Raw genomic sequence first — 26,916 nt, 5'->3', positions numbered from 1 at the left:
TTTCAGATTTTCAGAACAAACTCTTTCACACCAGCTTCTGTATCTTAAAACAAAGGCCTCAGCTCTGTTACACCACAGCCTGACACACGAGATTGGCTTTCTAGGCAAGAGAACAGCTAGCCACAGCCAAAAGTCACGTGCATGAAAGACCAATGTCTCTGACTTGACTCTTTTCTGAAAGATCCCTTTCTGAGTTCTACTAGCACTTCAAAAACACTAAATAAAAACTATCAGCTTTGCCATTTAGCTGACTTGTACCTAGTGCCCATTTTTCTGAGCGTTCAAATTGTTCTATGAGAAAGGTTGAACAACTATTAACAACAATTAAATGTTAACTGATATCAGGGACTGAGAGTTTTTATGATATGAGTGTAGCCAGAAAGTGATTTAAAAAGCAATAGCTCAGAACAGCTGTCATAAGGAAGATTGTCACAGAAGATTTTTTTCATTTTTTTTTGTGTGTAATAATGCATTTCCTATTGCATGGCATTATGTTTAAAAGTTTCATCTATTTTTTATTACAAATAAATGCTATCAGTTTCCAAAGAGCTGTATGATCTTCATGCTCACTTACCTCTGAGTCTGAAGTATTTCAGGTGGTTGGCAATAGCCTGTTCAATAGATTCATCGGGGCAGATCTTAACTCCGCTGGGAAACAGAATGGACCGCTTCCTTCGAAACAGCAAACGCTTGTTGACTTGTTCAGCCTCCACCATGCCATTAAGCTTTTTCAACTCAGGAGGCAGAGAAGGGCTCGCTAACTGCCAGACACTGAGCTGAGGGGTTGGTGAAGCTTGATTTCCATCTTTAGCTTGTTTTTCTTCTGCTGTAAAATTGAAACCACATACAAATTTCTCAGATGCAATCATACGTATCTTAATGCCATCGCTCCGATCTCTGAAGGACATAACTGTTTTTTTCTGTTAACAAGCCAAAAGCTATCCATATGACCGCACTATTATAAACAAACTTCACTTCTTTTACAGTATCCCATCAAACAATAACACGCCCTAACCCTGTGAATGCTGATGTTTTGTGTTTAACTTCCCTTTTGCGATTTGGCTTAAGCCAGTGGGACTATACGTGTCAATAAGCATGTGCTTGAAAGTTTCAGGGCGGGGAATGGAAGATATAGTTAATGTAAAAGCCCCCTTATTCCATACATTCTTTCCACACTTATAACCTATGCATGAAGAAAGCTGCCTGAACTGACAGAAAGCAAGTTCACCTTCTATCATCATTTGACAGGTGCCTACTTGACAGCAGAGGAGGGAGTGGGAGAAGAAAAAAAGGGGTTTAGCTTTTTAGCTCTTTTAAAATTTCCTCTCATGGGAATTGTTCCACGTCACTTCAAAGGAAACTTTAGAGCACAGGGGAGAATGTGTCTATTTAGTTTTAGTCTGACCATCTAATTATCTAACCTCCACAGACAGCTGATCTGAAATTAGTGAATGCAACCTTTCTGCTTCAACTGTTTCCCCAGAAAACAACTGAAAAAGAATCAAAATTAATCATTAATTACAGAAAGAACAGTAGCAATTGTACACCATTTTTCACCCTACAGATTATGACTTCATTCTGCAACTTCAAAGTCAATAGCACCTTTGACTCTGATGACCAAAAGATGATGATTATTTTGATGCTAAATTAATAATCAGCTCTAAAGCAGAAGGTCACCACCAGATGGTATGTTGGAGGGAGAAGGAAACATCAAACAAGGTCACTAAGGCAGAACTCCAATCTTTACCCAAACTGACACATCTTCATTGTCCACGTAGAGGAAATAGAAGATTTGTTGTTGTTGTTGTTTTTGGTTTAATACAAAATTACTAAAGAAAAAAGCACCAAATAGAAAACTCGCTTATCATTATTAAAGTCTCTCAAAGTTGGGAAAACTTGCATCCTGTACCTACACTCTGCTCTTAAAACAACAGTCATCTCTTTTGGAAATCACTCTAACAACTCCGTATCTACATCGATATCACAGCACAGATTTGAACAAATGTTTTTCTGTATTATCCTCCTTCAGTTCAATTAAGAGACATTTTTATTTCTACACACTGCTATATTAGGGTAGAACCTTGAAAACAAGCATATAAAGAAGATTTCTGCATTACCTGCAACTGTTTGAAGATCTCCTTTAATCACTCCCAAAACCAAAAGAAAGAGAGAGATTTTCCAAATGAAGGCAAACATAGTTATTTGTGTCCAAAAACCAATAGGCAAAGATGAAAATAAAATCCCTTTTAGCAAAGAGCTGTTGTCTTTAACGTCTCCTTGAAACAACCAAGCACATTGCCCTTCTTGAAAATGTCTTGATGTCACATATAGTTAGTTATCTTTGGAAAAAACATTAGGTAAAAAAAGAAGACATCCTGGGAATGATCTTTTCAAGGAAAGTATTCCACTTCAGTGAAGAAACAAGGAAAGGTGATGGAAGTAAATGCCTTGGAGCTAGCAGATGGACTGAGACAATTTTTTAATTTTAATCTGGCCAGCTAAGCTCTTTACCAGAGCTTGTCATACCATTAACCGACAGTCCAAACAAGGACAGCACCTTTCACACTTAATTAACCATGTTTTTGCCTTGGCCCTTCAATTTCTGTCCATTTTTAAAATCCAGCTGACCACAAAACATCAATGTGAGCACACTACTCTCCAGCAGGTCTCAGTGAGCTTTATCTTTTGCTTGTACAATTATATATATCTAAAAATGCAGCAACTGGCTTTAGCAATGATGCGTATGTGGGTAAGACTGAAACAATCTTTCCGTAGGTTTCTGCTGGTGACAGAGGTAACACAGCCCTGCTGCCTGAGTCCATGCTAAAGCAGGCAATCTTGTGCTTTTTGCATCCCACAACATCTGCTTCCCCCAGGATAAAATCAGGGCAAATCGCGACTCTTTCATTTCTGTTCAGATATAATCTGAGATGAGCATTAAGAACAGATTTGTGCTGATACCTGAAGAGGCGATCAGTTAAGAAGAGCTGCAGAGAGGACACAGGGTGTAGGAAAGCAGCAGCTCTCTCAGCTCCCTCTTGTCCAGGCGTCAGCTCCTTGTGGAAACGTGTACTGAGGCCAACCCGCAATGGCAGGCAGCATTCACACCACTACAAAAAACGTGTCAGGGCTGCCTCCTGGGTGGCATTACCTGGAACTAGCTGGATACTGCATTCAGATGTATCTGAGCTAACAGCTGGTTTCACTGAGGTGACTTTTGGGCAGTGGTTTTGCATAAATATTCCCAAGGCTTCCCAGATGATGGTCTGCTGAGCAATAGCACAGGGCTCCTGAGGTATACAGTGCTGACTCCTCTGTTCTGGCTGCTCTGCCGAACTCTTAATGATTCAGGTAACACTGATAATCCCCGACATTACAAACAGGACACTCACAGGAATCAAAGGAAACCACCCTTTTAAACTCTGTCTTATGACATCTAACAGACTTTAGCTGGTATTTTCGATACCAAAAAGAATGCTTTTCCTTTTTCCACAGAACTACTAAACTACACTTTATATTAAACCACTGAGCTGCTCCGACACCCTTGAACAGTTTTCTTAGAATCAGACATTTCAGATACATCAAGACCAGCACTCTTTACCCTGGCTGGCTCTTTTAAGCTAGCTACACAACTGGCAGCAGCAGTACACGCACACTACACCACACCAAAACTGTAAATTGAACAGTCCCTCTGAGGTGAGGCACAGGAACAATACTGCTTTCCTGCCCATAAACTTTTGAGGCTAGCTTGGGTACCTGTACTACAATGTTGGATTCAGCAACACACACCAGCCCTTCTTTAATCCTCTGCAGATGTAGGTGCTTTCGATGTCATGACTGCCATTGCTTCCATTACCCTGAGAAAATGCAAATGATCAAGACTAGAATTACTTTACATATTTACAAAGGCAGAGGCTAACTCATCTAAAGAAAGCATGGTAACTAATCCATTTAGAAAACATTCTCAGAATGTGTGAGCTTGAGTAAGAGTATGAAAAATAGTACAAAGCTTTCCTGGAGAGTTTTCATATTTAGTGTTGCTGGCTTTTTCAAGTACTCAAACGCAATCAGAATTTGGATAGTATAAAAACTACCTGCTTTATCTCTCTGTCAAAATGTAATAGCTTTTCATGGTATGGCTATGTCAGCCTCTGCGTGACAAAGTATTCTAAACATTTAATTTCATTTTTTTTTGTATTAGTTCAAAGCATCAATTTTATATTCAATGCTGATTTCAGCACTGCAATTTGAATTTGCAACAGCTACAAATCTCCTTCTAAGCCTTTATGACAGCAAAATGCATAGCTAAGAAAGCATAATCACCATTTAAAGTTTATTAAAAAAAACAAAACAACTCCTGGAATAAATTTCTCAAAGTAACCCTCAAAAATGAATGCCTCCCTTGATTTGGCTAGGACCTTTAGAGAAATATGTTGCATAAGAATACTGTTAATTCTTCATTTCCATCAGCCAGATTGCATCTGTTCAAAAGTATTTAGGAAAAGTATATTCTTGCTGGTAAAAAGAGGGGAAAGTAAAGACCAAGGTCCTGTCAACACCTCTGATAATAAAAAGCCAATTTTCTAACACTGTATTTCTGAAAAGGATATGTAACAGATGTGATTATCCAATTCATAGTACTTTACAGGATAACAGTCCTGAAATTCTGCTATAATGCACATAATTTAAATTTTAGTTTTTCAGATACACTTTATTCAAAAAGCTAAATCCATCCATCTGTAGCTAAACAATGCAACATAGAAGTATACCTTAATTAAATACTTCTAACAAGGGGTTGCATGATGGCTTAAAAGCTCCCTGTTTTTCAGGAAAACAGCATGACACCAAGATTACAAATTGTCTCCTGTGCCTGCACTACAGCAAGCGACTTCATGGTATGTGACAGGATTCTCCAGCAAAATTCCTGATCAGTTTAGCCGAGACAATCAGGTTAGACTAAGTCTTTTCACTCATTAGGTTTCTGTGCTTGCTGTTGCCAGCATTTCTCCATGACTGCCTTTTGCTTGTGTCCCTGGTAGCAGGAGCTCTCTGGTGAACCATGTCCCAAGAATAAGCACAGCCTGAAGCTGCTTAGCCTTCCAGCTGAGCAGATCAGCCCAGCACAGCTTGTCCTACTACCACCTCCTTCCATCATCTAGTATTGTAAAATATTTAGACAAGAAAAATCAGGAAGTGAGGTCAACTGAAGTAATCTAACACTTCATTATTTACTCTGGCCATAATATATAAACTTATTTCTAGCATTCCTCCTTTTCTGAATCAGGTGAATACATCTTACCTTATTCGACAGTCTAAGGTGATCCCCATGCCTGTGCTTCATCTTTGGTGTTTCCCATTTCAATCCTCCTGGACAGATTTATTGCTGTTCGTCTTGGTTTTATTTGACCATCAACAGAAGCATTTTCTGCTCTTTTGAGATCTTCCATGTCTCATTCTACAATTCTTGCTTTTAAATCTAGAAGCCTATGAGTCCTTCTATTTTTATTTTTTTTTGGAAGGGGTTGCCAGAGGAAATATTACAACTCCCTTCACAACCAAGACAAGCGTGTTGCCACTGTAACTTTTGAGTCTTCATAATTTTGTAAGGTATAGTACTTACTGAGTATTGTGACCTCATTTCAGGGTCAAATCCCAGGAGGGGAGTCCCAGAAAGAGAGAGATTGCTGTGAATCTATGTCTGCCAGTTGACAGATACCTTTTAAAGTACACTCACGTTTTCATGATTCAGTCCTCCAGTGCTTGATGAAAAGCAGTTGTTGTGGTTTTTTTTTTTTTTTTTGTATATATATTTTTCCTGGAAGATTTATTTCCTACAAGTTATTTCTCTTCAGCCTTGTTTCTTGTGTCACGCTTGCCAACAGTACCCTAAATCAAACTCCATGAGTCAGATCTCTTTATGGAAGCCAGTTTCAGGTCCCACACAGCCAGATCGTAGCAGTTTCTTTTAGCTATGTTTAACATTTCATGAGTACAATTGAAAACAAATTGCAAAGTATACATTAAAGAGCCCTACAAAGATTGGTTTGCTTTTAAGTATCACACCACTCTACCATTTCAGTTAAACAGGGATTGATACAGGAAATGGAGACACAGATGTGTACAAAGAGCCCTGAGTCTGTCCAGTACTCCGCATAAAAGAGCACTGCCAGAAGTTATCTCTAGAGAGTTCTAGCAATTAAAAAGAAACAAACAAGCAAACAAAAAAGCAAACAAACAAACAAAAGCCACCAACAAAGGTACATGGAGTACAACTTGTCCCATGAACGCTTCTAGTATTCACCACGTTATCTGTTAAATGCTTATGGCTGGAACAATGTGGGCTGAGGCTGTTGGATCCAGGCATTTCCCCAACTATCACTCAGGCTGTCCACACTGTTAAGCAGAAAACTGAAAAGACTACAGAAAACTATGTCTGACAAGCCAAAAAGCAGACTTGCTTGCCACAAACACTGTGAACTAGCTGTGTGCCTTTTTAGAAACATATTTGAATTAAGAGAGACATACTAAGTACATACCTTAAATGCAGTAAGATGAACTATCTTACGCTTAGCTCACCAGTTATTTGTGGCAGAAGGGAAAAGAATGGTTGACAGTCGTGTTCAGCAACTTCTGGAGATTTTAATATCAAATGTATTGGCATTCGCATAGCACGTATCTAACATCAATCTACAAAGGTAATCCTTTACTGTTACAAAATCAATTTAGAAAAGTGTATACATAACTTTTGTTTTTAAATATCTATAAAACAGTCAATCTAAAAGAGAACAAATATTGCTTCATGATATAAACTAATTATACCGTAAGAAAAGTCCAAAGTATTTGTAGTAAGGGAACATTGAATATATTCATCAATTGAAAAGGTGTAGAGAAAGGGTACACATTTCTGCATTTTATCATTTATCTCTTTATAATAAATACAAAGATTATCCGTGTAAGTAATGGTGGTGATGAGATTTATTGGATCTAAGTCACAAAAACTCTGGGATGAGAGGGACAGATATTGGTGGGGGGTAGTGATAAGGATACAGAATTAAAGCAAAAACTAAGTCAAAAACACAAGGTAATTGAACTAGGCTGCCCACAGTTATACATAAAGTAACTGCACTCAGCAAATTAGGTTTTAAAATTGTTTCTATTCTCCAGAAGGAATGCTTCCTGGTTTGAGAAACAATGCTGGTTTTTGTCCTTTTTTTTTTTTTTTTTTTTTTTTGGATGACAGTACAGAACCTGAAATAATGACTGGATTTTCCAAACATTAGGTATCGGAGTTGCCGTGAGGGAAAGGGCCCTGAGAATTCTGTGATACCATAAAATTGTCCACACCTTTGGGTTGCCCTAAATTTTTATTTTTACTCTCTAGCCTACCTCCAGCTTTAACATCTCTGGTTTTGAAGATACGCTTATGACACAAGGTGGTTTTGGTGGTTCTCTGCAACATGGTTCTTCTGAAGCTTACTATGATACAAAGTTACTTACAGTGAGGAATAGGAGAAAGCATCCTCTTAAAACAGCCACCTTCTATCGTGTAGTAACTACAGAAAAAAAGCGTGCACATATCAAAATGTTATTAAAGTTTTCCATGATCACTGTCTGAGAAAAACTACGTAAGTCTATATGTAGACCACGATAAACTTGTGCTAGTTTATCAAATCAAGTCCTGAGTTCAAACACTTGAACATTTGGGCATCTTTACTCAATTCTCCTGAGCAAAGTATAAATCCTGTTTGTCTAATACATAAATGTAATGTCGTCAAGATATTATATGTAATAATGTCCTTTCTAAATAAAAACAGGCTTTCAGTGAAGTATCTCAAACTTATTGAGCCACAATCTACTTGCCTTTTTAATGCAAATGATGCCTTGATATTCACACGAATAATTCCCAAAAATAAGGCAAAGAAGAGTAAAAACTATTGCCTACATGTATTGTACCAGCATGTACTTTTAGAGCAAGATTTCTATAATTTGACATAAAAAAAATCACAGAAGACATTCAGAAGAGTCTACTTCTGGCTTTAAAAGATTTCAGATCTCACTCTCAAGCAAATGTCTTCGCTTCACTGAAATCAATTTTTATGATGAAAATGCTCAGGGAGGAAAAAAATCAAAACCCAGCAGTCTCAAATCTCAGCAGAATATTCTGAAACATGCAGACTATTTCTGTATGTAATCAGAAACCAAACTAAAAAAAATACAGCTCTAAAAAGAGTCAATATCAGATACTTAAATTAAAACAATACATAGTATTCATTCTATCTGTACGAACTGCAAAGTAGAGACACAGTCTAATAGGGTCAAAATCCTGTCTTCAGGCCTGACTCCTACGTGCTCATCCAGCTCTGAGCTATGTTTAAGTAGAATTACAAAGAACAGGCTCCAAAAGATCAAAATATTTTTACATCTTTGTGGCACATACCTGTACACATTTTCATACTCCAAGTAAAAAAATCAGTTAACAACTTACATGTATTAGCTTTAACTTACATATTTACACGTATCTACAACATTCTCTTTTCAGCCCACAACTGCATCCAAATTATAATAATTCTTTAAATAAATATACAACAAACAAACAAAATACTTCTTGTGGTAATTTTTTTCTTCCTTGCAAGGGAGAAAGAGCCCAAATTCTGCTATGCAGAGTTCTAGTTACTTCATACAGCAACATCTTTGCCAGGTGAATCAAATCTGACTGATTCGATTATTAGCTACTGCTGCCACTGTGCTGTTGAAAGTGCAGTTGCAAGATCAGGTCTCGGATTTCTTCTCTTTTGCTTCTGATCAGCTGACGAGGAAACCACTTCTCCAGGTGCACTGGCTGTTCAAAGTTAACTATGGGATTCTAGTAACAACAAAAAAAAAAAAGAGAGAAATATTTACAGCTTGAATTTCCTAGAGTGACCTTCAAAAACATTTTCAAAGCCTTCCATTACTGCTGAGACCATGCATGCACAAACAAGTTACCACAAGACATAGTAACAGAGCTCAAAGCTAAATTCTCGTTCCCCCACGGTAATCATATACATACAAACAACAAGCTACTCATGGTAAACACAAAACACATAATTTCTCTTAAAGATACTTCAGTTTAAGCTCATATTCAAGACTGATTCCAAGTACTGTAATACAACTGGACATGCACACTTCAGTCACAAGATGTGTACAATCACACTATTAGGAAGGGTCAAGCATACAGCAGCCAAGCAAGAGGAGGTTCTGAGGCCTCACACGTTTTTTATTGTCATGAGCTGGTCTGTCTGATAGAATGGAACAAAGAAGCAAGAAAACTGCTAGCAGGTCTAGCAGGCCATGAGAGGGGAAAATTCGGAACAAAAGAGGATAGCAAATTTAAATGGATGGAAGAGGTTGTTAGCTCTGGCATTAAGACTGCAATACCACAGCTCAATTGCCAAAGTTGTCTTTTCTTTTTTTTTTTTAGCTCCTCTCTCCCCTTGTCATTCTTTTACCATGCTTATATTTCACCTTCTCCTTCCTGTGAATAAAGTATACAATAAATTGAAAAAAAAAAAAAAAGTGAGAAACCACATCATGATGTGCAGTCTATAAGCCATGTTCAGAATGAACTACAACCACCTGGCCTTGCTTCTGCAATGAGAACACAGCCACACTGCTAGAGAACAGGAAGCTCAGTAGCTTCGGTAAAAATAAAAAAATGTCTTCTACCTACACAATAGCTCAACCCCTCTATCAAAGAATAACTGAATGGATGAGGCTGTAAGAAGCTTCTGGAGGTCACCTGGTTCAGACTCCCTCTTCAACAAGGGCCAACTAGAGCAGGTTGCCCAGGACCTCTCTAAAATGAAGAACCATGGATCTGACAGATGGATATCTCAGTGGGTAAGGAACTGGTGGGCTGGTCGCACTCCAAGACTCACAGGAAATGGCTCCATGTCCAGGTGGAGACCAGTGACGAGCAGTGTTCCTCAGGGGTCTGTTTGGGACAGGCGCTGTCTAACACCTTTGTCAGTGACATGGGCAGTGGGACTGAGCGCACTCTCAGCAAGCTACGGATGACACCGAGCTGTGTGGTGCAGTCAACACGCTGGAGGCAAGAGATGCCATCCAGAGGGACCTGGACAGGCCTGGGAGAACCTCATGAGAGTCAGCAAGGCCAATCACAAGGTCCTGCACCTGGGCTGGTGCAACCCCAAGCACGAATATAGGCAGGGTGATGAGTGGACAGAGATGAGAACCACAGAGAAGGACCTGAACTGGTGGATGAAAAGCTCAACATGAGTCAGCAAGATGTGCATGCAGCCCAGAAAAAGCCAACCATATATTGGGCTGCATCAAAACCAGCGTGGCCAGCAGGGTGAGGGAGCTGATTGTCCGCCTCTGCTCTGCTCTTGTGAGATCTCGCCTCGAGTGCTGTGTTTGGCTAAGGGGCCCCCAGCATAAGAAAGAGATAGGCCTGTTAGAGCAGGTCCAGAGGAGGGCCATGGAGGTGATCAGAGGGCTGAAGCACCACTCCTATGAAGACAAGCTAGGGGAGCTGGAGTTAACTAGCCTGGAGAAGAAAAGGCTCCAGGTAGATGTTACAGTGGCCTTCAAGTACTTAAAGGTGGCCTACAGGAAAGCTGAGGAGGGACTGTTTATCAGGGAGTGTAATGGTAGGACAAGGGATAACTTGTTTAAAACTAAAGGAGGGTAGGATTTAGATTAAATACACATTAGGAAGAAATTTTTCACATGATTGAGTGATGAGGCACTGGTACAGGCTGCCCAGATGGAAGAAGAGTTGGGGAGATTCTAGAGACAATGTCTGAAGCCCAGTGGCTGCAGATGTTTAAACTTATGTGCTGAACAGGAAAGAGAGGCTCCCTTAGCTCTGTGCATTCTCTCTTAAGGATTCAACCTCTTTGCAGATGCAGTTGCCTGCACAGAAACACTCAAAGGCAAATGGAAAAGCTGAACAAAGTTCAAGAGGCTACAAGAGGACCTGCACAGGAAATATGTCTTTGTACCATCTGTAAGCCAGAAATGTGTAAACTACATAGGATCCAAATACATCCATATAGTTAGAGATCTTACATGTTTCAATGTAAATGCAGTATTAAACCACAGGGTCAGAAAAGCCTGCCTAAGAAACACAGGAGAAATTGTCTGTGCTCCAGATACAAAGACACCCTGCTACTACATGAAGAATGGGTTTTATCTATTCCTCATATGCCTTTGACAATTTTAGAGTCTGAGCATCATGTCTTCTATCTGAGCATTAGCCTAAGAAATAGAGGATTGAGGTAATTTTGGGAAAAAGGGAAGGTAGCTTCCATTAGCACCTGGAAGAAGCTTTCCACATATTGCAGCAAATACACCCCACAATCACTGCTGTTATCTTGTTTAGGCACCCGGGGACAGAAGTCAACCATTGTTGATTTACTGAATTCCCGACGTGTTTTTCGTTTAGCTTCCCATTCCACTTCAAGGTACCTATTGAAAAAAAAAAAAAAAAAAGACTAAGTTCAATGCGTTTTGGGATACTTCTCCGTATTGCCCTGGAGCTGAACAAAATGCTAAAATAGCTTTAATCATTTTCTTTCACAGAATCTGACAAATAAATTGGTGCAACAAAATTTCCAATACTTAATATTCTATCACACTCAGATGCAGCTTTACCACATAATAATGCAACACACAAAGGAAAGGATGTGTGAATTATTTAAAATCATAAAAAAGTCATTTGCACTGAGTTTATTCAAGCTTTTAGGATACTATGACGTTTTAAAAACTGAGCTTAAGGAAGAACTCAAGTAATCTTTCTTGGCTATCACCCAGATTTTTCTTGGGTTCAACTGAAGAAGCCAGCAGTATTTTTCTACCCTAAAAAAATTAGACCATTAAAAATTTAGAATTCACCTTTCGAGTAACTTCAGTTATAATTGCACCATTATAACCCTTACATAATACCATCGACTGAGTGCATCAACTTCCGCGTTTATTGTCAGTGAAATAAATCATAAGGAACCACTTGTATCAGCTCAATGTTCCTAAGTCCACTGGGCCTAATAGGATTCATCCCTGAATACCGAGGGTGTTGGCAGATGTTATAGCAGGACCTCTCTCAATTATCTACCAAAGGTCCTGAGAGTCTGGGGAGGTCCCCTCAGACTGTAAACTAGCCAATGTTATCCCAGTTTACAAGAAGAACGCAAGAGAAGGCCCTGGAAATTACAGACCTCTTAGATTAACTTTAATACCTGGAAAAATTACAGAGATTATCCTGGTTACCACTGAAAGGCAGTTAAACGATAACACTATCATCAGGCCCAGCAAACACAGGTTCACAAAAGAAAAGTTCTGTCTCACTGATTTGATATCCTTCTATGATAAGATCACCAAGGGAAAGCAGTGGGTGTATTTTTCTGGATTTTACTAAGGCTTTTGATACCGTCACCTCAGGGTATCCTTCTGCACAAATTGTCCAACTGTGAGATGAGCAAGTACACGCTACACTGGATGATGAACTGGCTCCACGTTAGGCCCCAAAGACTCGTAGTGAATGGGGCTGCATCTGGCTGGCAGCTGATCACCAGTGGTGTTCCCCAGGGCTCAATTCTAGGGCTGTTTTTCACATTTTTATCAGTGACCTGGATGCAGTAGTGGCAAGTTTGCCAATCATACTAAACTGGGAGTTGATGTTGACTTTCTGGAGGGAAGAGAGGCCTTGCAAGAGGGATCTGGATAGACTAGACCATTGGGAATCATCAACAGCATAAAGTTCTTGAAAGGTAAATGCCAGATGCTGCACCTGGGACACAGTAATGCCAGACAGAGGTAGAGACTGGGAAACGAGTGGCAGAAAAGCAGTTGTGCAGAGAGGGACCTGGGGGTGCTGGCTGACAGTGGGCTCCATATGAGCCAAGAGGGTGCCCCAGTAGCCAAAGTAAACTACAGGTAACTACAGCCAGGGTAAACGACATTTTGGGATGCATTCAATACAGCATGGCTAGCTGGTCAATAAAGGCGATTATCCCACTGTATTTAGCATTGGTATGGCACCTTAAAAACACTTTCCAATGCTGAACTGGAAGGGAAAAATTACTTTTAATTATTATTTATTCACAATTTCAAAAAGACCGTTCACATTACAATTTTTGCATTATATCTATTGCAGAACAAAGACAGCTTTCTGGCATAAATCTCTGTAATGCTGTTATAATATTGTTGTGGCTGTTTATGGGTTTTCTTTTAGCAACAGAAATATACATCTTTATAGAGGAAAGCAATTTGAACATAGAAATATGACCAGCAGCATCTCTTTCACATTAATAGAAACTGTAGTTACTTACTCTCTCAAAACCTGAACTGTTTTCTGCACGGAACCAGCTTTCAAAGAATCTAAGATCAGTATACAAGGCCTGTAGACAATGACAAAAAAATCAGTTTAGTGTTTCACTACCAACACAAAGATTTTATTTTGAATACGGCTTAACAAGAGCATCAATAGCTGAACAAACCGACAAAAAAAAAAAAAAAGCAAAACCAGACAAGTCCCTACATTTGTAGCTGTATGACAAATAGCTGAATCAATCACTGCAGAATTTCTTAATAAGCCCTTTAATGATACAAAAGTACTATGAAAACAGAAACATACCTTTTACAAATTTGCCTTTTGGAACTACTCAGGGAGATCTGGGAGAAGAGAAAATAAAATTAACCTTACAAAAATTACAACAAGTATAAACCCAAATGTTTTTACAGATTCAAAGGTAAAGCCAGAAAGACTCCCATTTCAGAAAGAGAGAAACTGCTAAGAAATGATTTTTTTAAATGTGAAACCATAGCATAGGCAACATAGATAGGTAAAGGACGATGCCAGGTTAATTCAAAGTGCCTTGGACATGCTGCAAGCCATGCAAATAGCAACAGCAGCTGCAAAAAGGATAATGCAAAATCACTGGTCAAGTCTCAAAGCCTTCAGAAATTGAGTAATATGTTTCCTCTGTCAGCACAGAAAGGCACTTACTTTAGAAATACCTGCATCCAGGACTGAGGCAGAAGCAGCAATTTCATTGCCACCTAGTACAAAAGAACAAATGTATTAAGTCTTAAGAAAAGATTTCCTAACTGAAATATTTTCATTTTCAAATTCATTATTATTAGCATTCAAAAAACACAGTAAAATATAAACTAATTTTGTTTCCCTTCTGAATGTTTCAAAAGCAAAGTTACTGTGGGCATTCCTTCCTGATAAAATTCTTAATGAAATCAAAGAACTTTCTACTCATGATGGGATCTGAGCCACTGCTTTACATGTCCCTTCCATTATTTTCCACACTTGCTGGCAAAAAGAATGCAGTGCAGTCCTTGCTATGCATGGTAATACAAAAACGTATTACATCTGTCTTAACATAAGAGATACTTTTACAGACATTATCTCTCTCCCTCAAGGATTAAGAAACCATTAGAACTATATACAACTTAACGTAATTTTCTTCTAGGTCATTTACCTTTTGAGAATAAATTTCTGTTTGCGTCCATTTCTTCTTCTTCAGGAAAAGCCAACACTGAATCAGTTACAGTGTTCTCACTCCCCTTCTCTGACTGAAGTGAATTCTGATAGGGACACTCCTCATATACAGCTTCTTCTAACCAAGGAAAACAGATAACTGCAATGTACCAATGAGACCTGCCCAGCAATGGGGAGAGGGGGGAAAAACGTCAAAATTCTATAACATTTGGTTCTGAAAAGGATATGAGAAATTTTTATAACATTGAGAACTCATAGATAACTGTTGGACAACACGTAACTGGTGTTGCAATGTTACTTCATGGCATCACACACAAATCCTCTCACTCACTTTTTACTTTTCATTATGGCATAACTGCCAAAATAAATATTAATTCCTTCCACAGCAAATTATAATTCCCTTATCACCCATCCAACTGTAAATAAAGTAAGGTAATAAAATAACCTATGATGGTAATCTCAGCTTTGAATACAGCTGAGGGTATGGCATGCCTCTAGCTTTATCTCTTTCTGCAGATACTTAACATATGCAACTCGCAATTACTATTCATCTTTGCTGGAACTTCCACATGCAGGACAGTTCTTCACCCAGGCCTAGGCACAGTATTCCTCCTGCTCCTTTTACCAATAACACCATGAGCTGCTGGAATTTCTTTATAGAAATATAACTTGCATGGGAATCATCATAATTATATGCAATTTATTTTGAAATATATAAAAGCATTTTGCAGTAAAACCAAGAAAAAAGATTAATAGTTTACTGAAAATGATAATTAATAAGTAACTTTTGGAAAGACTTTAAAATTACTCATCCCACACTTTGTGGTTACTTCTTCAAAATCTAATGTGCTCATTTCCAATTATCCAAGTCTACAGCCATAGATTTTAAATCATTGTAACATTCAAATATTTAACCTTTAAATATCAGAAAAGGTATTTAAAACACAGAGACTTACTCCTCATTCACAGGCACAAAGATATAATCTTTATTGAAGATGTTTATGTGGCGAGTCCATGTTCTTACTCTTTTGTGTCTTCTTTGTGCCGCTCTGCGGAAACCAAATGACAATTACTGTTCAGTTTTGTTCTTTTTAGCTAGACTAAGGTACATGGATTAGCACTCCTACATATTCCCAATGCCTATATGCTTGTTCTATTTGTTCTTGACATTTCTCTGAGTGAAAAAATATACCAGCAGAACATTAAGCCCGTGACTAAACCCAAACAGAAAACCTGAATTTCTACATGTATCTCCTGATTGAGAACGGCTACAGGCCTTGAAATACAGTGAATTAAGTGTCCGTCTAGTTCCATGAGAAGGGTACGGACAGTCCAGCCTTGTAAAAGGAATCAGACCAAGGCACAACAGCTTTCTTAACATGGATCATTTTGTCTTCACCCCAGAACATTCAGGGTCAGAAGACAAGCACTTAAACTGATGGGAGACATTCTTAGAAACACAACTTGTATTTTTGAGACTTCTTTGAAAATACTTGAGAAGTCGCATTTTTCCTTTAACATAGGTTTCATGAGCAATGACTGTGACACAGAAAAAAGATGGCACCCCTCTTTCTGCAAGTGGCCTAGTTCACCAAAAAATGAAAAAAATGGGGACTTCATTAATAGAAAAAAAATCAGTTCAGGGATAAAAAAACAACAACAAAACTTTGACAAGCGGAGTGATGAAAACAATATGAAAATACTTGGCAGATGATCACTCCAAGAAGCTTCACTCTCAAACACCAGTGTTGAGAAGAAACTGCAAGCATGCTACGGACAGTCCCAATGCTTGTATAGACTTAGCTGGAAGCGCAAAGCAATACAGGGTTCTTAAGCTCTTATTGACAACTTTTTGTGAAACTGTCCAACTCCAGGATGTTAGTGTAAAAAAATCCCATGTGTATACAGTTGATGTGCAAGAAAAATTTCTTCGTAAAATATTGGACAGTAATTTATTAGTAATATGTAGCATGAATCATGTGGTAAATCTAAAATTATTTCTAGATGTACAACTTCTTAAAATTATGTGCTACCTTGCAAAACTCTGAGTTTATAATAAAATGATCAAAATCTAAGTAATTGCCTAAAGCGAAGACTCTCAAAGTTGGAGAAAGGTGATTAACACTTTTATTCCTACTCTGTATGAATTGTGTACAGATTTTAATGAAGAACACAAGAATGCTTAAATAGTGAGCAACAACATTTAACCATTAGCCCTTTGGAGAACACTGATTACTGTTTTATGTGCTAATTTGGAGACAATCTGTGGAACGTCTGAATAGCAGCAACAAATAGCTTACTTCTGGTCAGCATGCCATCTGAAATTAACTTACGAAACTTTGGGATCTCCCTCAGAGTTCTTTTCTGTCCTGGTCAGGCACTTATAGAAAAAGCTGCTAAATATGTGTGTACGTTCAGCTAGATGTTTTGGAGCCTTCTCCAACAGCAGGTATCTACCAAAGAAAAAAGAAGGAAATTGTTATATTCCCTTTTTAGAAAGTATTATTACTGATAAAAACAAGAACGATTATTTTAATGATTTAGCAAACTCAGATTGTATTTATCAGTTGTCTTCACAGCTGCTAATCATGCCAAACTTTTCTGTCTGCTCTACTTTGAACAGGCACATGGATGGACACCAGCTACTAAGAATACAGGTACATTTATCTCAAGTTTGTGCTCTGGTATCAATGCTGCTACGTTTATCTTCAAAGTTATGTTTCTGGGCTTTTCAACTAAGCCAGGATTAAAAATCTGGCCAAATATAAGCCTATGCAGTGCTATACTTCTGCATTTTCAAAAAGCATTGAACAGGTTAGTAGTACAAATTGTCCATTTTACTTCTACAGGCTATGCACATGAAAGTTGAGACATACATTCAGGAACTCGCTTTTTATGATTTTACTGTTGACCATTTTACTACCAACATTATCTTGAGTGTTTACTCTGTAATCCTAGAAGGCCAAAATTTTAATGATTTCAATGATCTTAAAATTTTAGCCACACTACACAAGGTGCCTCCAGCTTCACCTGATGACTTATGTAACACTGTCATTGATCATACAGTTTGCAGCACGATGAAAACTGAAAACATGGGAAGAAGTCTAAGAAATTTAAAAAGCAGAGGGCTTTCTGCAATAATTGCATTAAATTCCTTATTCAAATCTTTTTCTGGTAAGAAGGAGCTTTAGCTATTACAAGGGTCACGCTATGTGGTTTATTTTAGTTTAGAACAGAATATAGGAGGGCTTCGCTGTAAAACTACATCAAAACACTCTGGTACATGTTTCCTTCTAGCCTAAAGGAATGGGAAAGTTTTATCTGGCTTGTTATTGGTTACAGTTACTACTGACATGCTGGATGCCAAGCTAAATGAAATTCTTGCAGACAGTCCTCAAAAAAGCCAGAATTCTGCTTAGGTTTAAGTCAGCACCAGGAAAATAAATCTCAGCTTTAGGGAATGGTGGCCTACAATGCCAGTTCTCAAGAAGTTACTTTCACAAGTCACTTAAGTAGGATGGCATGAAGCTGCTAAGGCAACCACAACTTCCTCAAAAAGTGTTAGCTATGTTCCTTTCTGCAGGAGCCATGTATCAAAAAAAATCCCTGAACTCTTGCAAAGAAGAGCTGAGAATACTTAATTTCATGCAAACGTAGTAAATAAACTACCTAGTACAGACCCTCTGCTTTGCTCAATTGCCTGATGAAAACTGCTCAGCACTTTCTGTTCTGTGAGGTCCCCATGCAGCCTTTTTTCTTCTCCAGCTTTTCGGTATCACAGCCCTTTTGAGGGCCAATGAGAATGAAATCGAAACAGATAAAACTGCTAAGAGTACACAAGAACTTTTAAAAAAGCCAAACTTACCATGTCATCATACTGTTTCTTTTTAAACTGTTATAGCATATTTAGTGACAGATATTTACAGTTACAGTTAAGTCCAGATCAAGTCTGAGGAAGAAGGAAACAATTAGGTCCCTGATTACTTACTTAAGATAGAAGTCAATGATGACATCATTAAGAAACTCCCCATATTCTAAGCACTCTAGATCTTCTCTTGTGACTCCTAGTCCTCCTTTTGCAGGTGGGGGTGGATAAACAATCAGACTAGAAAATAAAAATCACATTATAACAGCAAAAAAAACATGTTTTACTTGACACTTCCTAGTATGGCTGTTCTGCATGGAAAATAATTTCTAGAAAACAAATGGTAGTTCTTAAAGCCATTAACTACCTCAAAAGCCCTTCACCCAATACTAAGAGTGTTTATAGAAGTGTAAGTGTGTTTACACTGCACACTAGAACACAGGAATTTTGAGAAAGCTTTTGAAAAGGAAACTGTTTTTCACCTTCACCTTTTTTTTTTTTCTATTGATAGAAGTAATTTACAAATGGTTATACAAAATGAGAAGAAATACTAGGGGAGGTACATACTCAAAAGGTATGAATGAACAGTAATTTTCTGTTCATTAAGACTCTGTTACTAGCTTGCTGCATTACACATTCATGTGCTCATTTTCGCATGTCTTTTGTTAACCAAGGGCCTGTAATAAGTAGTGAACTGTATGACCAACTAGTTATACATAAATCAAATATGACAGAACAGCGAAAGAAAAAATTTTAAAGGAAAAAAAAAAGGACTCAGCTTAAGTTAGCAGTTTTGCTGTGATATGGACTTAGAGGACACTCACGGAGGTCAGAAAGTCCCTACCCTCCCACTGATGCATCCATGATATGACCTAGCAGTCACAGTTCAGGTATTCCCTAACTTCTATGAGATTCTTTTTCCTTTCACCCTGTAATATCCATCTTGTTTGTTAACTATTAAGATTGAAACAGGAATAGTTACATTTACATTTAATGGTATTTTCCATTTCTGTAACAACTTTCACGCAACACTCTCAAATCAACTCAAACATGCCAGGGCTTTCATTCCATCAACTTTTAAAATCAATTTGCTCCATCTCCATCTTCTCATTAAAATGAGAGATACATACTTCGTAACTGCTCCAGTTTCTCTTACTTCTTCCCATTCTTCATTCAGTGCGGAGGACAGAGAGATAGAATAGCAGCCACTACTCTGCTTATTTGCAAGGGCGTAACTGGGCCTGGACACTTTTGGTTTTGATTTCTACCAGAAAAAAAAAAAAAAGGCAATAATAAAAAGCATCAAACAACTTGATATGTAACACAGCACACACAAAAATCAAGCCTGAAGCCTGCAGGACTACACTGCATCACTGAAGAGGAACTTTGCTGGAGAGCAGAAGCATACATGAACGAGCATTTAGACAGACGTGCCAGAGCTCAGACAAAAAAAAAAAAAAAAAGCCATGCCCCTTTAATATAGTGACAGGTCTTCATCTGTTTCTAACCACTCTCTTAAACTTTTTATATGCATTACTCAGCCAACTGAGGCGGAAGTAGTTTTGGAGAAGAAACAGGGCCTGAAAGGGTGACGGAAGACAAATATCAAACTGCCTTACTAGGAGCTGTGTATCCTTGGAAGCCTTAAAAATCTAGTTAACAATTCGCCTTGAAGCAATACAGATTTGAACTGGAAGCAGAGCAGCTTTACTTTTAAGTTCCAAGTTTCCCACCCAGACTGATGTGTTGTCTCTGTGCTTTTTACTGATGAGAACAAACACATATAATATCTGAAGTGACAATGATGTGGGGTTGTGCTGAGACATCTAACTATTCAGCGGGGGCACGCACAGTCCCAACTCCTTAGCAGGCTTAGGAATCCTTTAACATTTCAAGCTGTGAAGCCCCCACAGGGAAGCCTAGAGGTGTCTGGAACGAGTAAGATACACAGCTCCTCCTCTGCTGCACCCATTCACTTCTGCCTCAACTGAAAAATGGCTCTATTGCTATTGACTCCTGGCTTGCTGCCCTGGAGACAGCACAAGGGCAGGGAATCCCTACTTGTTCTAAGCTTACACAACCATAAGTGAACTGAAAGCTTCAGTATTTGCCACTTACAGATGACGTCTACACATTATTCCTTCGTGCATACAATCTAGTTCATTGCAAATCTTGCCTCTTGTGAGAAATAACAAACATTGTTGTGTTGTTTTTTTACGCTATGGATAAATAAAACTTATTTTCTGCACCCGACTGATCTAAAACTTACTGGAATATGCAAATGCCAACAAGTAGTGATGAATCAAGCAACAGCTACTCACTAACCTGAAATGCAGGCTCATGAGCATATGAGGTATTCTCTTTTGTGACACATAGCTTTAGTAGGTCTTTACTGGAACTCATAAAAGAGCTTTCTTCAGGAGACAGGTCCTTAAACAAGGGTAAAGCTTGCTTCAAAGATAAAAATTCAGGGAGATCTGGTGCTCTGTTCTTCTTGCTTATGTCTGCAATTAATTCAGACAGACTGGCTTCTTCTTCTTCAGTGAGTGGTCGGGACAACTCAAGAAAAACAAATTCGCTAGATTTGGCTGGAAAAACGAGAGAATGGATATTATTAACAATTAGGTTATGTGATAAATGCTTGCCTGCACACCCACAGAGGAGCACAGAGAGGCAACAGCAGGAGGAGCCCAGGCAGTATCCTTGCTGGGCTCACCATAAGGCCATCAGCCCATCCACAAGGCCAGAGGAGCAGAAAGCGGACGTCAGGTCACTAGTGGGCCTCCACCCTGCTCACACAGGGAGGGAAACAGGATGAGACTGTTACTGGTGTCTGTCTTTATATGAACACTCTGTGCCTGTCTGTAGTATGCACTGTCAGCTGTGTACATGTGGGCATGCCTGCTGGGACTACGTCTTCAGCCTTGCTACAGATTGAAGCGGGAGACACGGAGCTGCAGCAGCTTTCCTCCCTGAAGTTGTTTGATCTGGCGTGATATATTTTTCTCTAATGTTATCACACTAAGAAAGCGGAGCAGAACTGTGGCAACCATTTACACAATCTGTAAAACTACCACTGATCTGTGTCTACATTCATTTCAGAAGATTTACATTGGTGTGTATTTAAAAGGCTTAAAACATTCAAGCATAGAAATTTAATAATTCCTGAAGGTTTCCACCAGAATAAATACGTAATCAAGATACATATACCTAATACTAAGAAACGTCCCACAGCTTCATACTTAGATACCGCTCATTTAACTGGTAGCTGTGTCTATAGACACTACCAGTAACTTTAATAAACTCAGATATAGAAAAGTGAAGGTAACTCACTGCTAAAACTTCACTTAATGTCTCATGTTAAAGAACTCCTGCTCCTCAGGTAAAGTTAGCATTACATACATTTTATCTTTATAGAGGTAGTGACTGTACAGGGTAGAAGTACTGTTAAATTTCACAAAGGCAACTCTGACATCATAATTTTGCTAGATGTCATTTTGTAATGACTTTGCTAATGTAAAAACATGGCATGATTCAAACACTCTGAATTAATTGAGCAAAAGTTATACTCAGTTCTTACAGACCTTCACCCTCAAAAAAACAAACAGCTAATCTGTAAGATCCTACACACTAACCATCCCATTTGGCATCTAGTCAAAATTTTCTCCAATAATAATCCAATTGCCTTGGCAGTCTTGTCAAAGAACCAAATCAACATTTATCTGCCATGCCATTCTTCTAGCATATACACTACTCAAGAGTAAGGATACTTACCATATCCCATTTATTTTTGAGAGGGGTACTTCTTACACAAGCCTAGTTTTTAAAGACCTTGACACACAAAATTGAACAATGTTACAAGATCTTTTATTTTATTGATTTATGTAGCAGTGATTTCGAATCACATTATGCTGGGGTTTTCTTCTAAGATGTCTCGTTATGCTCATATTTGGAAAAGCAGAACTGACTGATTTTTGTCTTAAAAAAGCTATTGGTTTTCCTTAAAATTCCAGAAGTGCAAATGTAAAATAACCCCGTTACTGACATGACATGTACTAGACCTTTTCATTTAGGGAAAGTGATTACTCACATGGTTTGCTGATAACCCGCTTTCCTAATTGGGTTTCAATCTTTTCTACATAATCCGCAGACAACCAAAGGAAAATTATTGTTGAACAGCCACCATCACTTCTCCACACGCCAAACCTTCTCAAATCCAGGGTATCCACTGTCAGCTTGGTATTCTTATTAAGTGCCACTGTAGAAAATAAGATTTAAATTAACTTTATTTCGCTACCATAGATAATTGAAGTCATGCATGTCATAGTAATTACATACTAAGACCTCAGTACTATTAGAGTGCATTAAAACTGTATTCACATATTTTATTCCTAGCACTATACTAAATGTGTTGAGAATTTAGTACTTAAATCACTTATATCAAACCAGGTAAAACAAAGATACCAAACAATAACACCAAAAGTTAAACATAATCTTCATGGAAGAGAAATCTTATTCTTGCTCAGAATAACCACAATTAATACATACACATTTCATAAATTTGCAAGTCATGAACTCTTATTTTCTTTTGGTCAATCCACCTTAGAAATGCTATGAGATATAGTAAACCATACATCACCTTTGGATAACAGACTGATAGCAAATCCATACTTATGTTCCTCTTGGCTTTAATCAATCCATACATTTTTAATAAACCTTAGGGTCTAAAAACCCTAATCTGAAAGGATTAATGTTTCACCTCAAAAACATGGTTTGGTACATTAAATACAGTTCAGCACTTCATATACGCAGGAATGTACAAGCAAGCCATTAAAACTAAAAGTTACCTTAAAAATGTAAAAACCTGCTGTTATTAATGCTTACACTGTAGACACCAACACTTTCATTTACTGAAAAATGTGCATTTTAAAAATGAATCAGTGTTTTTGCGAAAGTAAGATTATAAACTATTCACAATATAAATATATGCTGTGTTGTACTCTAAAGATATGGTTAAGAGAAGGCTAAATAAAAAAAAATTCTTACCTTGAAATGGTATCGTAATATACTTGGTCATAAACTGAAATAAGATTAAAAAGAATATAGGTGAGTTTGCTTTTTACAAATTGTTTAAAACTAAGTAAGAATATTTTATTATCTCCACATCTTTTACTGCTTATAGCCAAATAAACTGAAAACAACAGACCTAATTTGAGACTTAACATTGTCTATTCCACATAAAACAACACTCTTATATATGTATTACAGAATTCGAATGACACTGAGAATAAGCAGTAAGTTAGAGTTGCCTACAGACTCCTTAAAAAAAAAAATCAACAAAGATCTATGCTTAGACAAAAGGAACTTATTATTAGATGCTCCATGATAAAGACTGTAAGTGTAAGCTGCACTATTTGAACTAATAAATACCACATAAACAGTCGACACTGGACAATGACCTTGGTATTTATACTAAGTTTTGCACTGAAGGCCTCTAAAGTTTCTACTGCGACTATGCTAAGAAGACTTGGCTAAATAAAGAATGCTTTATGATCACTTGGACTGAAGGCTGTCATATACACTCACAGAAGAGGTTGCTCTTACTTTACTGCAACCACTAAGAATGACTTTTTTTTTTTCCCCCAAGGAAAAATTTCACTTTCCACCTAAAAGCATTGATTCTAAAATATTTAAACTGGTCCCTGAAATGTTTTTGGCATATTCATTTAAGAGATTTCATTCATTTAAGAGATTTTCATGAGATGTTTTCATTACTGCATAAGAACTGCTGCACAAAATTGCTGCTTTGTGAAAAGCTTAAATTATTATTACAAGTCAGTATTTCAATATGTCTAGCTATGAACAAAAAAAAAATACACATGCTTATACTTTTATAACTGCAATAAATACAATGAACATAGTCAAAGGCCTGTGGAAACTTCTGGAGCTGGTACTGCATTTAAAGTACACCTTCACTTACGTTTCTATGCCCTTTTGAGTCACATGTTGCCTATGCACTAATGCTTTTAGTATTGTTTTAACAGTCTTTGAAGCTACAAAACGATGACTTTTCTGTTTAAATGCTAACATCAGTGCATAATAAACATCTCAACTCTGATCACTATGATTATTTTATTCTAAAATTTGTACTATAACCAAATACCATAACCAGAATTTTCATTTTAAAATTTTATCAAGATGACACCATAATACATCAACTTACCCTAGCAGGACCTGTTGATAACCATTTATATTTCCCGATGTACAGATTATCAAATTCAAAATCTAATCTTGGGTTCATCTGTTCACTAGGTTTGCTTCGAGAAGATAAGCTGATGGGACAATTAACTTCATCTGACTCTGTTAAAAGCTGGAAAAAAAAAGTATATGAGTATTAAATGAGGCATTTCCCTTCTGCAGTCTTACAAATTCTGTTTTTAAGAATTTACTCCCAAAGCCAAATTCTAAAATAAAAGCCGTAAGTTTTTATCACAGTCATTACTGATAACCTCCTCAAGGGTTGAATCATATCTTGATCCGAACCTTCTATTATCAAGATACAACCTGCTCTCTTTACTTATTTACAGCCAAGTTTACAGCCAAGTGAAAACTTGTAAAACAGAGCAACAGAAAACACTCCTCTTCTGAGACTGAAGGTACAGGATCCAATTCAATGCTTATGATCAAAATGATGCATCTGTGAGAGGAAGCAACAATGGCTCTCTTGGCCTGTTTCCGGATTAAAGAGATAGCCCAAATCCAGGTCAAACAAGGCAACACAAAGCTCGTCGTTCATTTAAAAAGGGGAAACAACTTTCATGGTTTGTTTTAGATTGTAATTCCACTGCTAGACCCACAGGAAAGGAAACTTGAACCTATCCTGTTCTGGTGTCTACAAAGATGCTTCAACTTCTCCAGGCAATGAAATACAACAGTGGACCAGATAACAAAAGAAACTACCATGAAATAAGTTACTACAGCTACGCCTTGGCTGGGGCTAATGGTATCTGCACTAAGCATTTCACACTTGTCCTAATGTGCAAGCAGAAATAAACTCTGTATAAATAAATTAAAGGGAGGGTATAACAATACATAGGCCAAAAACTGGACTACCTGCTCTGTACAGCTTTCCACATTGTCTTCCAATGGCTTTTCTGAGAAAAGGACGTCAGACTCTTGATCTGTTTCTTTAATATCAGTACTATTACCCTGCAGCAGTTCTATACATTTAGGTTCAGAAACTCCATCATTTGGTTCGGAAGATCCATCTTCATCATCACTGGAAAGGACAACTAAAGAGGGGAAAAATAGATACGTATACTATAAGATGCCGACTTGAGAATACTTCTTTCGTTGTAGATTTCAGATTAGCAAAATCCTCTCTCTCTTCCAGATGTAATACCAAAAAACATGATCCCAGCCAGCCATGGCCTGTGTGCACAAAACTGTATGTAACAAGATGTACTGTGTTCTATCTTTATTATCGTTTCATACTCAATTTTCAAAATTATTAAAAGACTATTAAAAGAGGTAAGCCACAACATACCTGCTTCAACAAAGAGAGAGTACTTTTCTCAATTTAAAGATCATTAAAAGGCACAATCTTTATTTTCCATAGCCACAAAAGCCAGCTGCAAGATAAGGACTGGAATTTGAAAATCCTGCTCTCTGCCTTCTTTACCTTTTACCATCTGTACTCCAGTAGATTGTACTGGACAGTCTGTTCTCAATCTTTTGTTCCATATATTTCAATTAGTCAGCCATGCGTGAGCTCTCCCAGTACCTAAGCGTATCAATAGTAACAGTCAGCAACACAGACACAGTACATACTTGGGTCAACCGAAACAACTGGCCGATCACCCCTGCAGATTCTGTTCCGGAGCCTGCTCAGGTACTGTGACGGGGCTGCCTTTGATTTCCTGATGGCACTAATTTGTGTTGAAATCACATCCTCGCTAGAGGCAGGAAGCTGTTTCTCTGACATATTTCTGGGAGGAGACTCTGAGCCAGGTTTCACTGTGCAGCTGTGAACAGGGTTTAAATGGTTGTGGGTGAGAGTGTCTAATTTAGAGTCTCTCTCCAATGTCCGGGCAATGCAACCCTGCACCAGGTTAGATCTGTGATCTTGTTCATCCTCACAAGGAGTTCTGCAGCCAGGACGTGGAGTTGAACTCAATCTTTGCTCTTTCTAGAAAATATGAATCAGACAAAAGATATGTATTGTATATTTATTCCTTGACCTTTCTGTGACGGTTCAGATTAGTGATAACTGACTTTGCTATGAGCTAGATAAAATAATTATAGCTGATTCAATAAGTCTTTTTTTTTTTTTCCTAAATAACTGATAAGAATAAAACTTTCGGAAAGGGTATGACAGATGGAGGAGGAAGAAGGAATTCACCATCCACAAGATTTCAGTAACATCAGGTATACTTCACAAATTTTGTATAGAAGTTCCCCAATCAGTTATACCGTCTGTGAAGAGAGCTTCACTTTAGCTAGGTAACTTATTTCCCAAGTTATTTTACTCCATGCTCCT

At 37.9% G+C, this 26,916-nt stretch overlaps 2 protein-coding genes across 14 annotated transcripts in view; both read right to left on the bottom strand.

Moving 5' to 3' along the window:
- IMPG2 (interphotoreceptor matrix proteoglycan 2) overlaps positions 1–6,355 on the bottom strand; it is a gene marked incomplete at its 3' end in the record, with an annotated part of 59,393 nt that extends 53,038 nt beyond the window's left edge. For 3 of the 5 annotated variants that reach the window (XM_082756203.1, XM_082756204.1, XM_082756205.1), the window contains exons 1-2: positions 2,118–2,233; positions 575–826 (exon numbers count right to left, since the gene is read on the bottom strand). In XM_082756203.1, the coding sequence (XP_082612329.1) occupies positions 575–826; positions 2,118–2,196 (331 nt within the window). In that variant the 5' untranslated portion in view covers positions 2,197–2,233. Of the gene's footprint in view, positions 1–574; positions 827–2,117; positions 2,234–2,961; positions 3,003–3,756; positions 3,858–5,299 lie in introns of those variants that run through there. The other 2 variants (XM_082756206.1, XM_082756207.1) reach the window with 2 other exon arrangements.
- A 270-nt stretch (positions 6,356–6,625) lies between these two features.
- Positions 6,626–26,916, bottom strand: part of SENP7 (SUMO specific peptidase 7) — a 39,599-nt gene continuing 19,308 nt past the window's right edge. For all 9 annotated transcript variants that reach the window (XM_082751808.1, XM_082751806.1, XM_082751807.1 and 6 more), the window contains 16 exons: positions 26,208–26,565; positions 25,491–25,669; positions 24,601–24,747; positions 23,424–23,457; positions 22,468–22,635; positions 20,703–20,965; positions 19,508–19,641; positions 18,501–18,617; positions 16,846–16,965; positions 15,469–15,561; positions 14,493–14,671; positions 14,009–14,061; positions 13,637–13,674; positions 13,332–13,400; positions 11,322–11,472; positions 6,626–8,863 (listed from right to left, as the gene is read on the bottom strand). In XM_082751808.1, coding sequence (XP_082607934.1) covers positions 8,726–8,863; positions 11,322–11,472; positions 13,332–13,400; positions 13,637–13,674; positions 14,009–14,061; positions 14,493–14,671; positions 15,469–15,561; positions 16,846–16,965; positions 18,501–18,617; positions 19,508–19,641; positions 20,703–20,965; positions 22,468–22,635; positions 23,424–23,457; positions 24,601–24,747; positions 25,491–25,669; positions 26,208–26,565 — 2,241 coding nt within the window. In that variant the 3' untranslated portion in view covers positions 6,626–8,725. The remainder of the gene's footprint in view (positions 8,864–11,321; positions 11,473–13,331; positions 13,401–13,636; positions 13,675–14,008; positions 14,062–14,492; positions 14,672–15,468; positions 15,562–16,845; positions 16,966–18,500; positions 18,618–19,507; positions 19,642–20,702; positions 20,966–22,467; positions 22,636–23,423; positions 23,458–24,600; positions 24,748–25,490; positions 25,670–26,207; positions 26,566–26,916) is intronic.

The sequence above is a fragment of the Aythya marila genome (assembly GCF_965140915.1).
Source record: "Aythya marila genome assembly, chromosome: 1".
Classification (NCBI taxonomy): domain Eukaryota; kingdom Metazoa; phylum Chordata; class Aves; order Anseriformes; family Anatidae; genus Aythya; species Aythya marila.
Note: the sequence above shows the minus strand (reverse complement) of the source record. Positions and strands in the feature narration are given on the sequence as shown.